Source organism: Erithacus rubecula, assembly GCF_903797595.1.
Source record: "Erithacus rubecula genome assembly, chromosome: 10".
Classification (NCBI taxonomy): Eukaryota; Metazoa; Chordata; class Aves; order Passeriformes; family Muscicapidae; genus Erithacus; species Erithacus rubecula.
Window position 1 is genome coordinate 27,817,635 of NC_136662.1, and position 16,324 is coordinate 27,833,958.

Genomic DNA, 16,324 nt, shown 5'->3' on the forward strand with positions numbered 1-16,324 from the left:
AAGAATATAGATTAATTTTTTTTGCAGTTTCTGACACTGAGTGCCCATCATCCCTCACTATCAAACCAGGATAGACTAGTAGTGAGTATAGCTTCTTTGTATAGGAATAACTCTTTTGTGCACTTTCAGGTGATCTGAGATTAATTTTATTTTATTAGTGGAGTCTAAGTAATTGATGGACAGTAAGGTTCCCTGCTAAATGATTTTTAAGAGGGGCACTGCACTGTAAAGACTGAAGCCCTTTCTCTTGAAGAAAGGAGAACTTCCTGTCACCTTCTAAATTAGAGAGAGCCTACTTGCCATGGAGTAGTCTACAAAGCCAATTTTCTTTCGGTGTGTTCTTATAAAGGAGTGTGTCTGTAATACCTGCAAACCTAATGTTTGGGCTTTTGGCTGGTAGAGGAGAACTGAAAGGTGAACTGGTTGGCTCAAGCTGGGCAGAATGTAAAAGTAAATGTATTACAGGGAAGTAGTACATTGATTTAAAACAAAAGCAACCTGAGTGAGGAGTGAGAAGAAAGACAAATTAGTATGTTTTATTAAAAAAAAAATCAGCATCTTTCTAGGTGGAATTCTGATGGGACAGCAATGGTTTTGGGTGTAATGAAGCTGATGAGAGGGATGGAGCACCTTTCCTATGCGGAAAGGCTGAGAGAACTGGGATTGTTCAGCCAGGACAAGAGAAGTCTTCAGGGTGATCTAAATGTGGCTTTCCCTGCCTGAAGGGAATCTACAAGAAAGATGCAGAAAGACTATTTGCAATAGCTGGAGTGGCAGGACAAGGGGGAATGACTTCAAATTGAGAGTAGGTTTAGATCAGATATCAGAAAAAAATTCTCCCCTGTGAGGGTGGTGAGGCCCTGGCACAGGTTGCCCAGACAAGCTGTGGCTGCCCCATTTCTGGGAGTGCTCCAGGCCAGGTTGGATGGGGCTTGGAGCACCCTGCTCCAGTAGAAGGTGTCCCTGCTCATGACAGGACTGTGAAATAGATGATTTTTAAGGTCCATTCCAACCCAAATCATTCTATGATTTCTTCTACAGAGAAGCTGCAAGAGTCTGGGACTTCACTCCTGATCTTTTTCACCCTAGATGTGACACTTTGCCATCACAGAAAGCCTCAGACCTGTCCACTGACAGCAGCAAGTTGCAGCTAATGGGCTGATTTTGTAAGGAATTGCTGATGCAAATTCCAAACCAGTTTTGGCTGCTTATCTGAAAACCAAAATGCTTAATGCTGTGGAAGAGTTGGGGTTTCTGGTTCCCTGCACCCCCTAATTAGGTCAGGCTTTCAGACAGCAGGCACTTACCCCTGCTGAAGGTCTGGCATCAGTATAAAGTCAGGCAATTGAAGATCCCAGGCTGCAGGATGGTTTTTTGAAAAGGTAGGCCTGGGGCTCCATATCGATCAATCATTATTCTAATTGTTCATTTCTATTATGGTGGGAATCATTCAGAATCCTAGAGTTCCTGGGAGTAAATCATTTGGAAATGCTGCCCATTATAAAATTTAATTTTAAATCTATATTAAATAGATTTATAAAGGCAAGCTTTGCAATCTTGTAACAGAATATTATGCTGCCTCACAGAGGTTCAGCTTTTGGGTCCTGAGAGGCCAGGGCTGGGAATGAGAGTTGGGAATGTGGTGGGAGCCAGGATGATGGACCAATCTTCCTTTTTCTTTCAGACAACAGAGAAGAAGGGAAAGGAGAGCAAAACTGTGTTTGGAGGCCCAGTCATCAGCTCATTATATCAAGAAGAAGAAATAATCAGGTGATTATCTGTGCTGGAATTCAGTTAAAAACAGTGTTTTTCTAATGTCATTTTGTTAAGCTTTTTTTTTTTTTTTTTTAATATTGCACAAGTGTGGTGGCAGCTACAACAGGATAATAAATGACAGGAAAGAACTTTTCAGGTCCATAATCATTTAAATCAATATCTGCCTGTATCATTGCCAGGTAGTAACCTTTCCCTAGCACAAGATGTGGGGGAAGGGCAAAGCTTCCCATTTTTCAGTTATATGGCTTAAAAAAAAAGTAATATTGGATATTTTTAATAGAAAGCTATTCAGGCACTACCTTTTTCAAATAGTTATTTCTTTACCAATACATTCATTAGGGACTGTTCAGTGAAGGTTTTAGTGTTGGACAATGTTTGCCTTCAGGGACAGTTTGTGCCTTATATCAAATTAATTTTTTTCTAGGCTTTGCAGCTAGAAAAGCCAGCTCTGCAATTTACTGAACTAGAGTGGCTGCTACTTAAAACTGTCAAGGTGCAAGTAGTAAGTGACATTAGCTACTGAATAAGGACACCTGCATAGTTTTTGTTTGGCTTATTTTTTTGCTGTTCTGGGCTACTTATCATGAGTATAATATTAAACTCCAATAGCTAAATGATTTTGTGGAGGAAATTTTAGAATATTGTATCATATTTTTAGTTAAAATGAACAGTCAGAGAAGACTAAATTTTTGACAGTGTTTCCTGTCATATAGTCAGCCATTTACATGTGTGTGATCCCATTTTTTAATGAATGTCTTGCATCTTTTTACATCCAGGAAATGTAAACACTGATTTCTCAACATGCATTCTACAGCTGAGAACTTCCCTAAAGAGTTAATACTCTAGCACAGCATTTCTTTGACTTGTTGTCACAAACCAACGAACAGAAATTTGGTCAGGTGGCTCCAAACCCTTAGCAAAGGGCTCAGGTAGGAATGGAGGCAGCTGATGTAAGCAGGCAGGGTGGCAGCTGTGTGCTTGGCAATAATGCAGGCATTTCCCTTGGGATTGCAATCCACTTTAGAGTGGAGTACTTGGCCAGAAATGGCTTCCTTCCCTTGCATGGAGAGCCAACACATCTTGGACTTGCCCTGGCCCTTGAGCAGGAGTGGTCAGGTGTGACCTTGGTTTAACACACTGTTTGAGGAATGGCACCTCTGTTGGCCACCAGCTCCATTTTTGTCTCAGCTCCATCAGTGCAGGTCTCAGTCAACATCCTTGATCTCACAGTTTGACTTTGTGGTTTGTATCCTGTTCAAGCTCCCCTTTTAGGGGTAGAGCATATCCCTATAGTGCTGTCAGAGTCCTGGATATCCCAAGTGCTGCCTTATGCCCTTTCTTGGGTTTGAAATACAGCATAAAGTAAAGAAAACCAGAGTTTGCTCTGGTTGACTTGACCAGCCTAAATCTTTTCATGTGTTTGTTTTTATTTCCAAGAGTACAGCTGCAAATGCTTTTTTCCCAAACATACCATGAGGAACATAGGTGCTGTTTGTTTAGCACAGCACAGCTGTCATTACAAATGAGGCTGTAGGCAGGTGCAGTCTCATACACAGCTGGAATAGGGTGATTCTGCTGAAATTTGTTGAACAAAGTGTCCTGACTCTGCTGGCAGAGTGGAGACTCAGGTAGTCCATCAGCACAGTTTGATTCCCAGGCATCAGTGTCTTCCTTACAAGACATGAATGAGCAAGTGTCACCATCATCTACCCACAGAGTTGCACAGCTTCACATTTCCTGGTTCTTTTGTCTGCTGTTCATTCTATTCCTGGAACAGGGAATAAACACTCAAGTACAGGCACATCTCTAATATGATAATTCCACTAATAAAAGCATAGACTAAACAGCAAAAGTGCTCTGGAACCAAAACTGCAAACAGATAAACCAAAGAGGGAGGGGCTCTAAACATTAGGTTTGCTGTCCAAGTTTGTCTAGAGCAAGTATTGGTTTCATTGCAGTACCTGAGAAGGGTGAGAAGCCTTCTGTGTGGCTGTGAGTGGTTGCTTACAAAAATATAAGCTTAGCATTCAGTAATACTTCATAAAAGAGAATGTTATTGTAAAAAATATAAGGCATTTTCTGTAGAGGAAGAATATGGGAAATTTTAAGGGGACAGAAAACTGGTTAGCTTGAGCCAAGATAAGCTTTAACACATTGGTAGTTCTGGGTGAGTCCTGTGCTGGCAGTTCAGTGTGTATATGTGTGCTCCCTCAAAACCTGCTGTTTGAGAAAAGAGACTTTGATGCAGACTCTTTTATTGACTGAGTTGTCCATGGTTGTCTGAAGATTTGCAAAAAGCTTGCAAAAATGTGAATAGAAATCAAACCACTTTAGTTTGTTTCCCAGTGCTGTTGATAGGATAAGTATTTTTTTGTTGCAGGATCACTAAGGAAGCCCAAAATAAGTAAGGAAAACCCCTTATTTTCTGTTCAAAAAGCTAAAACTTGAGTCCTCATCAGCCCTGAGTCCTGACAGATTGCTGGAAGCAATTTCTCAGCCAGTATTACTCTGCCAAGCACAGCCTACCATGTGCCCTTTAGGATTCTGCTGATCCAAAGGCAGGAAAAGGCTGCTGATTTATCTGGAGCCACAACCTCAGCTTGCACCAGGAGATAGACAAGAATGCAAGTGCAGAGTTTTGAAGGGTCACCTAAGCAGGTCCACTTTTATTCTTTACCAGAACCTTTTGAACCATTTATCAAATGATTAAAGCCCTCCAGGCTGTTGATGTGTAGTACAAAGAGGAGAGGTTTTGTTTTAAATGGAATAAACCCCTAGTTTGCCATCAGCAGTAGTTAGCAACAAAGCAGCAATGCTATTGACTTCAAATTTATACCTAAAATTATGCCTAAATAATGCTTACATTCCTTTTGTGAAATGAAGTGCTTGGGGTTTAGGATGCAGATCTGTAAATGATGGACAAAGTGAAGTTATCATACCCTGCCCTAAAGTGGATCAGCAGTAGGAGGAACCCAGGTGGTGCCAGGACCCATGTTTTTCCTTATCACTAATTATCTCAAATGTTTCTAATTGAGAACAAGATAGAAAAATGGTCAGTCTGGCTCACAGTACATTGCACTGATTCCAAATAAATTCAAGAGCATCCACAGAAACAGGTTATACCAATCTAATTAAATCAATTTAGAAAGAGATTCAGTTTAATCAGTGCAATTTGTGTGTTCATAGATCAGCCCTCAAATCAGGAGAAGGTCTCTTGAGCTAATGAGGCATAGCAGTTATTTACTTTGGGGTACTGGGCACTGGTCATCAATTAAGAGTCATTAATAAACCCTGGCAATAAAGAGCTGGAGTACCCCCAGTGAGTAATGGGGAGCAGTTGCAGGATGTATTAGCATAGTGCTCTGCCTCTGGGTTTCTCTGCAAATCACTTATCTCCCCTCGGGCATTGCATAAAACTCCTGCGTGCTGGTGACTGATGATGGGACTTGGAGGTTCCCTTGGAAGGAAAAATTTAGAAATTATCAGTGACTTCAGGCTGGGAATAGTGCTGTTTTTTTGTTTGTTGGTTTTTTGGGTTTTTTTTTGCTGCTACACAAAGCTTTATGTCCCTTTTCTGATCTTATTACCAGAATAAAGCAGTAGTAGTGGAGCTCTTTAATGATCAAAGCACTATAATTGGAGTTTCACAAACCTGAGAAATGACCAGTGATCTGAGATTGACTGATGTGTTACCAGTATAAATCTCATCCAAGACACAATCTGAGAGATACGCCAAAAATACCATAGCCTTGGAAATCCAGCTTCATTTTTCAGTATTTTTTTAAAGCCGGGGCAAGGAGTAGGCAGTTTATAAGTGTTTTCAGGAAACAAATGCATTAATTTGGCAGGTGGAGAATGAGAAATAAAGCTGCCAAATGTCCGTGTCCCTTTCCACTTCCACTGGGGGAGCCCTCCTGCCCTGTGCCACGAGCTGCTTCCTCAGGGCCTTGGCATGCCACGATGGGAATGACATCTGCCAGTCAGCACAGAACCTCCCTGAGCTGTGCTTTACACTTCTACACAGAGGGATGCCGAAGAACTCCCTTTTCTGGTCAAAACTACCACCCTTCCCCAGACATTTGGGAGCAAGCCCAAACATGAGTGGGGCAGCATTTGGGATGTGGGTGGGGAGCAGGCAGCCCTGGTGTGCAGGAGCTGCCTGATGCTGTGCAATCCATCAGAATTGTATTAATCCCACTAACGCAGCCGCCATCTGGTCCCGCTGCCGGGCCGGCTCGTGCGAGCCCCCGTGATGGATGGCCCTGGGAATTGATTAGTTGTTGTGCTAGACAAATGAACTGTTTTGGCAGAAAATACCAGAGGTCGCTGCATGTGGTCAGGCACAAAGGCTGGTGAATTTTAAAGAGCTGCTTCCAGCATCCATTGCAAGGATGCTGCTTCAGAGCAGCGACGGCTTTGGGGATGAGCCCACTACTCTGGAGCATGGTTGGGGTTTTGTTGTCTCCCTCCAGCCCTACTTTTGGGAACACCAGCACTGGAAATGAGTGTAGAGCTGCAGGGACGTGTGGCATCTGTGTTGGGAATTATGGGCTGATGGTGTGCATGTGGGTGGCTGTGCCACAGATGTGTCACTCACATAAGTGCTGGGCTGTGCAGTCCCTGTGGAAGAGCTTTCCTGGTTCTGTGGAGCTCGGGCAGCCTACAGTGTGCTCAAGCAAAACACCTGTGGGTCCTGGCAGCTGGGACTTGGGGTTTTTCAGGTCAGCATTATTAGAAGGGGGTGCTCTCATGGCAATGTTTAGCAGACCAATCTTTTGATTCAAGCTGATTGCCAAGTTTATTGCTTTCTCCCTTTTTCCTGTCCCCAGAGCAGTGAGCTTTGGGGCTTTGCTGTGCAGAAGGGCTCAGGCCTGCCTTCCCTTTGGAGAGCACATCCTCCTGTGGTGGCTCCCACTCGGCGTTTCCCGGCCGCCTCCTGCCGCCCCGAGTGCGTGGGGAGTCGGATGACACGTGTCCCTCGGAGGGATGGCACACGAGTGTGCCGGCAAGTGGGCAACACTTCCCTCGGGACGGCCCGCCGGCTCAAAATAAACTTGAGTTATGGATTTATTCAGCCTGTAAAACCTCAGCTGGCATAAATAATTGAGAAAGCAAAGGTTTGTCTGTGGAGCGTACCTCAGGGACCTGCTCCTGCCTCCCTCCCTCCCACCACCCTTTCTTATGAAAATGATCCCAGTTGCACTGATAGATAATAACAACACCAAGCAATTAAAAGCTATGGGTGGCTGGAGAGAGGAGAAAAGGTTCAGTTAATGAGCTTTTCCTCTTCCTGCGCCCAGGAGAGCCTCCGAAGTGACGAGGCGATTAAAGCGAAGAGATAATTATAGATGATGTGAAAATGGGTCCCTTGGGGGGCCGGGGGCGTTGACACAAACAGCGAGCGCTGCGAGTTCCTCTCGGCTCCCCGCACACGTCCCGTTCCGCTCCGCCGCCCTGCCCAGCACAGGGCGAACCACCTGTTAGCGGCCACTCGGCAGCACATCCCCTGGGATGTGCCTTGGAGCAGCCCCAGGAAAAGGGGACAGAGAGGATGCTCACAGTAGAACCTGGGCTCAGCCCTCTGCCCTGAGCTGGAGGTAACCTGCGCAGGGGGAGGAAGGGGACAGGGCAAACCTGCAGGGTGTTCTCTGCACAATGGTGAAATAATGTGAATTTCAAACCTCTTCTTTGCCCTTTTTGGTGCTGTTCAGAAAGCAAGGAGTTTTACAGCACTCCAGGTAAGAAGGAAATTATCAACTAGCAGCAGATCTTTTGCATGAGCTGTTCTAAACCTGTTGGCTCAACACATGTGTTTTGGACAGCCTATGGAGAAGGCTGGCAAAGCCTTGTAAGCCTGGGGAGAGATGACTTGGTTTAAGTTCTTCCAAGTCCTTTTATTGAAGGACAGCAAAACTGCTCATGAGTTACTTGCAGGCAACAGGTACACTTCAACTCATCTTAGAGTTACCATCTCTTACTGAGGATGGGATAGAGCACAAGGAAATAACTTTGGGGGCTATCAGCAAGGCAGAAGAGAAACCTCTGTGTGTCCTCAGGAAATAGATATAAAAACTCTATCTGCCTTTACTGACAGTCAGCTGCTTGCTGACTGGAAGACTCCTTTTTATCTCAACGATCTGACATGGAAATAAAATTGCATTCAAGTCTTCCTTTTAGCTACAGCTTTTGCATTATTGTGCACATCTCCATTAGGTTGAGTTTCATGGTGTTTCCCATCTGAAGATGTCCTGAATACTGTGGTTTATATATAAATTGAGATTTTTCTGAAAATACTGATGGAAATGCTATGGGTTCTCTCCCCCAAAACATCATCTGAGCATGTCTTTGCACTGTCACTTTTGTATTTTTCATGTGTTTCTGTCTGCTTTTTGCCTGTTTCTGTCAGTTTCTGGGCCTTGCTGCTGACTCTTACCAGTTTGTATGAGGAGTGTAAATTCCTGCTAGGAACAGATCTGATAAAATCATTACATCCTTTTTCTTTTCCTGTACCTACTAGGGTGGGAGCAGTACACATATTATATTATTATGTACACATACACACATGTGAAATAAAGGAAGGGGAAAAAAACAAGTTGCCAGGTTTTCAAACTCGGTTTCTTATTTATACTGTGTGGTTTTCAATGCAGAGTCAGCAAGTAACAGTAACTTGCTGTTATTTCATTCACACCATTCAAGAAGAATGTCTTCCCTAGTATTGGTCCCTCCAAAAATCTGGATTTAACTCCTCTGAGCTCTTTCCTCAGTTTCCCTTCCTGATTTTAGCTGGATCAGATTGTTTTAAATATCTGGAGTGCAGCTTCATATGACTTTATTTGTAGGTAAAATGTTCTAATTGTGACCAGAAAGGGCTTGTTTCTCTTTTTTAATATTTATGGAAAAGTTGGATATAATATATGCTTAATTTTTTTAAGGAGGGCATCAGGAGCAAAGGAATGGTTTAAACACTGGGAAATGAATGCAGAGTAGAAGAACGAAATTTCCCGAAACCTTATCTTCAGGTGGGGAAATTGGTATTCTGGATTAATTCCATTGTTGAGACTTCTGAAAGAAAAGTGGCTTTTTGGAATGGGGATATATAGAGCATTTGCAGAGTTGGTTATTCCAGAAAACTAAATCATATCCAAATAGCTGTGTCAGGTCATTTTCCCCTTACAGACAATAATATCCGCAGGAAAAGACTTTAAAAATCCTGTCTGGAGGCTGTGGTGGGAAAATGGACTGGTTGTGGTAGGTTAGGGTTGCTGTGCCCTCTCTGCTGGCATAGCCCCTGCAGATGCTCCCTGTGGAGCACAGTTAGATGCTTTATGGCTGCCACGTCCCTGCTGGCACCTCTGGTGCTGCCCTGTGAGTTCTGTCAGGGCTCTGCTGCATGTGCAATGACCAGGTGGCATCACTGCCAGGGAGAGAAGGACACAGCCCCAGCTTATGTTGTGACATGGAAAATCCCTCAGGAGTAACTGGGGGTGGTTGTGGGCCTCTCTAGTGAGAAGGGACTGGGGTTTACTTTGGTGTTATGGAAGAAAGAGTGATCTTAATAGATGAGAGAGGTGTGGCTGTGCAGTGGGTAACCCAGTTCCTGTCCAGCATAGTCTGGAAACTATCTTCTCCCAAAAGGCTGCTGTCAGCAGCCAGGGTTGTGTTGGAGAGGTTGGACTAACAAGGTAGGACTGGAGGGATTTCCAGCATATCACATCAGCTCTTGTTAGCAGGAGCAGGCATGTCTTGTGACCTCCATCATGAGTCTGTCAACCTCCATCTCAAGCACTATAAACTTTTGCCTTTTCTAATCCTGCTGTGAGATTCTTGTTTTTTCCTGTAATTCAAGGTAGTTGCATTTAAAGTGTGCAGTGATCTGCTTCCCAGGAGTTCGTGTGTAACGAGCAGGCAAGACCTCCAGTGAATGAGTTCATGACAAACTGGTCAAGAAACTGGGAGCCTCCTGTGATGTCCATAGGCCTAAACACAGAGTGGGAAATGCTGTGTGGCTCCCAGCTCTTCACTAGAAAGGTGCAGCTCAGGTGTCTCTGCAGGGACTGCCTGTGTACAGAGTAGGGAACAAGGGAGCAAGGTGAGAGAATTCACTTCAGAGGAGGTGACTTCTTTGGAGAAAAGCAGTGATTTGCCGCTAAAGCAAGTATCAGTGTTTTTTCCCACCTTTTTCTGGCACAGGACACAGATGCTTCAGGTCTGAAGCACCAGAGTGTAACTCAGTAAGCCGGATGCATAACAATAAAACACAGTGTCAAAGTTGGGTTATGGCACTCTGCCTGCCCTGATGGGAGCATAGGAAATAGCCTTGCTGGCATTTCATTTTGGGGGGACTACAGGTCAAAGAGTGTCACTTTTTGTTTGTAAGCCATTGCTCAGAAATGCAGATGTTATCTCAATTCTACTTTTCCTTCCTGGTGTTCCTCAGCCTGTGAGTTCAAGAGCAATGCAGATGAATAGAAGTGCTGTTGTCTTTTAGCATCAGAAGATTGGTTCTCAGATCTCCCTGGTGCATTTCTCCTGCCCACAGCAGACTCACCTCCTTACTTGGGTCTGACCAGCTCCAGCAAACTCCCTTTTCTCTGAGTAACTGAGACTGTCAGACAGTCTGAGTTCTGCTGAACATCCAGAAGGTCTTTAGTTAAGGTGATTGAAAACTGGGGATGTCATGTGAGGCAATGACTCTGTGTTTAACTCTTGTGAAGCTGCCAAGTCCCATAGCAATGCTGATGGGCTCATTTGAACCATGGTTTTCATCTGGAAACTAGAGAGAGGATTATGTGGGCTTTTGGCTTACTTCTGGAAAACCAATGGCCTCTTTTCTTTATTCCCTGCTAGCAGCACAGTGGTTTCACTGAACTTACACCTAAAGGTGTTATTCTGATAAGAATCTGTGAAGGGTCTTAACTTCATTAGAGGTTCTGTTTGTTTGGCATGTAAAGATGGAAGTTGTGCTGTTCCTGAAGCCAGACTAATGCTTTTAGCTGTAAGAGGAGCTTATAGGTGTGACTCAGGCACCTGTGACACCATCACTTGATACTTCTGCCTGCAAGCAGTTCTAAGCAAGCACTTGCTGGTGTCGTATCCAGGATCCAGCATTTGTTTATCCTGGGACAGAGTGTTTTGCAGGTGTCCTGTTTGTCCTGCTGTTTTCTCCAGGCCACTTTAGTGGCCTCTCTCTGGGATGGATGGCATTGGATGGGGCTTTGGTGTGACCCAGAGTGGCTCTTACAAGAAGAGCAGCTTTAGCCTTTTCTCTTCTGTGGCATTGCAGTGATTTATACCAGAACTCAAACATAGATTTTTCTAGCTAACTTCATACATTTCTTGTGCCATTTTCACAGGAATAAAAACAATTTGTGTTTTTCTAGGAAGCAGGTTCTGCTACTTGGGAGGGTAGGGAAAAACATATTATTCTGCATGTGCGATACTAGATGCCTATTTTGATCCAATCATGGCACTGAAATGTCTGTAACAAAGTTAGAGCGTATCATGTGCATGTAGCCTTTGTGTTGTGCAGTAACATGGTGCTTCTTTTGCTTTTGTTTCCTGAATAGGGAAGAAGACAAGAACATTTTTGATTACTGCAGAGAAAACAACATTGACTATGTAACCAAAGCCATTCAATCAAAAAAAGTGGATGTGAATGTCACAGATGAAGAGGTATGGAGAAAAGATAAGGACCATCAATCTTTTATCTGTTTTGTGTATTAATTCACTGCTACTCCTTTTTAAAATTCCATGGTTAGGATTGTTGCAGCAAGGTGCTGCAACAGTTGGACAAACACTTGGTCATTGAGACAGAGTAATCTGTTTGGAAACAGGTTTCCACTGGATTTCTGGTAAGTGTGGGTGTCTAATTCTCAGGCTGTAGCATGTCAGATCAGAAGCTTAGTTCTATTTTCAGCAGTAACAGCAGCCACTTGCAGAATAAGATCTTCTGAATACCTCCCTTCCCTCTCTTTGTACACTAAATGTGGTCAAACAAGTTGGAAGTGAGGGAAACAGCTTTTTTTGTTCCATGAAGTCTATTAGGTTGAAGGAGGATTTCTGACATGCCACAAACTTTTCATCATTCTCAGATGGAGGGGAAATGAATGACACTGGTTTTCCACCTTCAGAAAAACAGTGACATTGTCCAGCATTTCTGTGCTCATCAAATGCAAAGCACCATTTCCCCAGAGGGAGGTAATTCAGACACTGCCAGAAACCCTAAGAAAAAACAGTCTAAAACTATGAATTGACTTCTTCCTTTTTTTGATAAAACACCTGGTGGGGGCAGTTTCCTGTTGATCCTTCAGCAGTTATGGCCTGTGATGGTTTTTCACCTTGGTTTCCCTGCTTGCACAGTGCCACCTAGCCCTGCCCCTGGTCCAGGCTGAGCACAGCTCCTTGCAGCACGTTGTGTTTTGGTGAACAGATGAAGTGCTTAGACATTCATAGACTGAGACGCCGCAAATTCAGTTGGGTTCTGCTGTAGCTCTAAGCAGATTTCTGCCCTCTGAGCCATGACAGCCCCGGCTGGGGCTCTGAATGCTGATGGCAGGGCCTTTTATTATTAATCAGGAATTCATGTGAATTAATTTTCAGTGGAGAGGAGGGAGGATGTTCACAATCAGGGTTGGAATTTCACATCATAAATTCAATGAACTGAAACTGTCATGTGCCACACAGTCATTGCATCAGTGCTGTTTCTGGGCTCCATCCTCCTCCTGCAGATGACAGGTTACAGGAGATGTCCAGGGCAATCCCACAGAAAATACAGCTGGAGTCTGTTAATTAATAAAAGCTCATGTTTTAGGATCACTTGCTTGCAGTAAGTGCATGTTAGCATTACCTTGTTTCCACTGGCAAGGTACTCTTTGTAGTTAGCAGCATTCAGAAGCTTGTATTTTCTTTTCTGTTCAAGTAACAAATGTGCCTATTTTCAGCTGAAAAAATACTGTTTATAAAAATCAAAATATTTTGTAGAAGCAGAGGTATCTAAACTACTAAAAACTGCCAGATTACATCCTCTTTGGGAATTCTCCATGAGTCCCTGATGTAAAAGAAGTCCTATTTCTAAGTGATGGATATTAAACACATGGCTGTTGCTGGGTATGGGATTACTTCAGCACAGGCAGGAGCCAGAAACATCTGCCTACCTGTGAAGGACTTGTGAGAGGATTCCCACTAGGGCAAAATTCTCCCATAAATTAAATTCTCACAGCTTCAGCAATTTTGGTTTACTCCAACAAATGTTCAAAAAACCAAAAAGATGGCATACCAAAAGGAAGGATCTGAAAGAAATTGTTGTTTCATTGTATGTTATGGAACTGAAAGCATAGCCAGTGTTGTTTGGTATCCTCCCAGTCTGGGAAGTGGCTTATTTTCCAATATCAGGCTGATTGAAATTTTAGAACCCATTTTAGACTAGAGATAACCCAGACTGAGCCTTCCTTGAAGTGTACACAAGCATAATCTTGTCATTTTTATTAACTGTTTTAGTGTTACTGTGTAAATACATCCTGCCAAATCCAAAAGCTGCCTCACCTGGCCTCTGGACATAATTCACACTATCAATCATTTGATTTAAATGCCTATAAATTTAAAATGTCAGCAGGGTATGTACAAAGAGTTAACTTCTTATAAAACAAAATCTACTGAAGCACCAAATAGGCTTGTGCTAAGCTGCAAAGACACTCAGCTCAGCCTTTCCTTGGACAATAAAGACTTGGCTGGGGTTGTAGGATGTTTAGATTTTATTTTTATGTGATAGGGTAGCACTGCATCTAATTGTATCCTCCCCCCATTTTGTGCAAACCTGGAAGAAGTCAGTGAAAGGAGAAGAGAAATCAAGAATAAAAATGTAAAGTGGGGATGAGCCAAAGTAGTCAAAGCAAAAGGATTTCAGAAAGCGCAGCAGAAGATTCTGGGGTATAAATAAATGCCCTGGGAAACTCCAAAGCATAAGTGGCCTTCTCCCCAGAACCAGCAAAGCTCTTCATGTGCAGCATTCAAGCCAGCATACCTGCTAACAGTTTGGACATGATAAACTTCAATTTAGAATTAAACAAAGAACCTAATGACAGTAATCATGTACAAGCTTCCATTTGCTGTATCTAAATTGCCCAGAGTTCAACAGAATCACTTGCATTCACTCATAAGAAGTAGCACAGACTAAAGCAACCTGTTTTCCTTGTGTATGTCAGCAGGACTAATGGAATAAGAAATGGACTGTGGCTGTGAAGTCACCCCAGGCACATCCTGGGAGTGTGGCTTACTTGCTGCCTTTTTGAAAATAGTATTTCTTCAACTTCTAACAAACCAAGAGTTGCTCAAAGGCAGAGATGAGTTGCTTTTGTAATTTGTGCCAAGGGCTGTGGAGGTTGTAGCTAGATAATTGTTTTTTAATTGTTGAATAAATCTCAGTAAACAAACATGTTACCTGTGTGCAGTGTTTAAGCCCTTGCCAAAACTTTATTGAAAGGCATCTGACAGGATGCTCACTTAGTCCCTGATCCTTGTGCTTTTCAGACAGCAAGTGCCAGCTTGCCAAGGAAAGGACAGGGGGGAAAATGGATTTGAAGAAGGGTCACATACTTCTGGATTTTTAGGCTTTCTCCCATTAGAAAAGCTTTAGCAGATGTTTCAGAGCTCTGAAAGTGATTGACTTCCAAGTCAAGTTTACCTGTGTAATTGTAACAACAGGCCTTCTATTCACTGTTTCTGCTGTCACAGGGGGATGCAGCTATTCTGTAGATATCTCTCTTCCCTTAATTACTGCTCATAGAGCACTTGCCACGAGTTAGAGTGGCTCGTTGCTATCCAGCCTTTACAGCTGCAAACATCAAGCCTGGAAGTGTAGCTTTATACTGTAGCACATCCATTCGTTTTGGCTTTGTTCTTCCCTTTCTCTGCTTAGGCTAATGGATGTGAAAATCATTCCCATCCATTTGTCTGCAGACTCGGTGTATGGGAGACAAATCCCTGTCCTGTGCTTTGTTTGTGAACACCCTGTGACTTGGAGCTGAGCAAAATTGATGTGCTGTTGGCTTGAGAAACAGCTGCAGGAGCTGGCCAAGCTGGCAGCGGTGAGCCAGGCAGAGCACAGAAGATTTAAGAGGCAGGGTTAGTGCACTGGGGCTATTTTTATGCTTTTTTTTTTTTTTTTATTAAATACCTCAAAGGTGGGGGAGGGGGGGTGGAATTGCATCCTCTCAAGTAACTTCTGCAGCAACTGTTGTTTGAATTGCAGGGAGGGAGTACCTTGACTGCATCTAGCCAAGACCTCACTGCTGCAGTGCTTTCCTATGTGAAATGATTCATGTTGCTTTGAGCCTCTCACTGTTTAATGAAATAGTCATTTGGGAATTGTTTTGGGAAAGCTCAATCTGTGGCCCTTAAAATTTCTGCCATTTATTTAAACACACATGCTGTATGCTGCTATAAAGCAGCAGCTGTGCAGACTAAAGAGTTTTTAAAGCATGCAGAGGCAATATCCCTGCTATACAAAGATTGGGACTGTGCATTCACTTTAAGCTTATCTTGTCATTAATGTAGTTTAAGAAAGACATGGGAAACAAGTGGATTTTGTGGCTGTAGATCTGTGTGAATATGTTAGCTAGAGCTGTTGACTCTTGTTAACTTGCCTGATGCTCTACAAATAGTTGTGGATATTATCTAGTTTCCATAGAGCCATTGAGGTTGAAGAAGACCTCTAACATCATCAAGTCCAACCATTTTAAATACCCAATTTGTAGTAATCCTTTTGTTATGCAATAAGTCTGTTGAGATTCTTCTGGAGATATTTTTTTCCTTCCACATTTCCTGGTGTGCTCTTGCACAGAAGGTCTCCAAAGGTCCCTTGCACCCCATGTCGAGGGTGTAGCATGTTGCTGGCATTTCTTGGGTGGAACGTGTCAGGTGTTTAATAATGCACAATTACAATGCAGGGCCATTTAAGGCACTAATTAGAAAATATTGTATCCATTTAGAGTTGCAGAGAAAATATATAGGTAAGCACAGTGTAATTACCCAAAGTGGAATTGGCCCAGGATCTGAAATCCATACTCCTGCAAATAGCACAAGGAGATTTTTAATGACTGTAGATGATCAGGCTTCAGGGTATTGTCTTGTTCAAAAGGCACCATGTGTGGAAGAACCAGCCTGCCAGTGTCCTGGGCAGAACCAGTTGCCCAGTGCTCTGGTACCCCTGAGCTGTCACAATTAGCTGTTGGTTTTCCTTTATTGGTCTCAGTCAAGTTCAGCACCAATAAAATAAGATTCTCCTTGTCCAGAGACAATTGCAAAGCAACATATTTTAGCCCCTAATCTGTAGCATTAATTTTGACATAAAGGATGGAACTGCCTTTGTTTTATCATGTAGCTGTACAATACATTTGAATAATCACAATATTATTCCTCCACACATATATCAAGACACTAAAATAATCTGTTGAAGTATTTATTCCTTTTGCGATAAACATCTGTGGCTTGAAAAATGTTGGTGTTTGTCCAACTGAAATACTAAGTCTTAAGTAATTACCAGTCCAGAGAT

General features: G+C 43.0%; 1 protein-coding gene across 1 annotated transcript in view; it reads left to right on the plus strand.

Moving 5' to 3' along the window:
* Nucleotides 1-16,324, plus strand: part of ACBD6 (acyl-CoA binding domain containing 6) — a 78,742-nt gene that overhangs the window by 22,345 nt on the left and 40,073 nt on the right. The window contains exons 4-5 of the mRNA XM_079313747.1: nucleotides 1,685-1,770; nucleotides 11,343-11,448. Coding sequence (XP_079169873.1) covers nucleotides 1,685-1,770; nucleotides 11,343-11,448 — 192 coding nt within the window. The remainder of the gene's footprint in view (nucleotides 1-1,684; nucleotides 1,771-11,342; nucleotides 11,449-16,324) is intronic.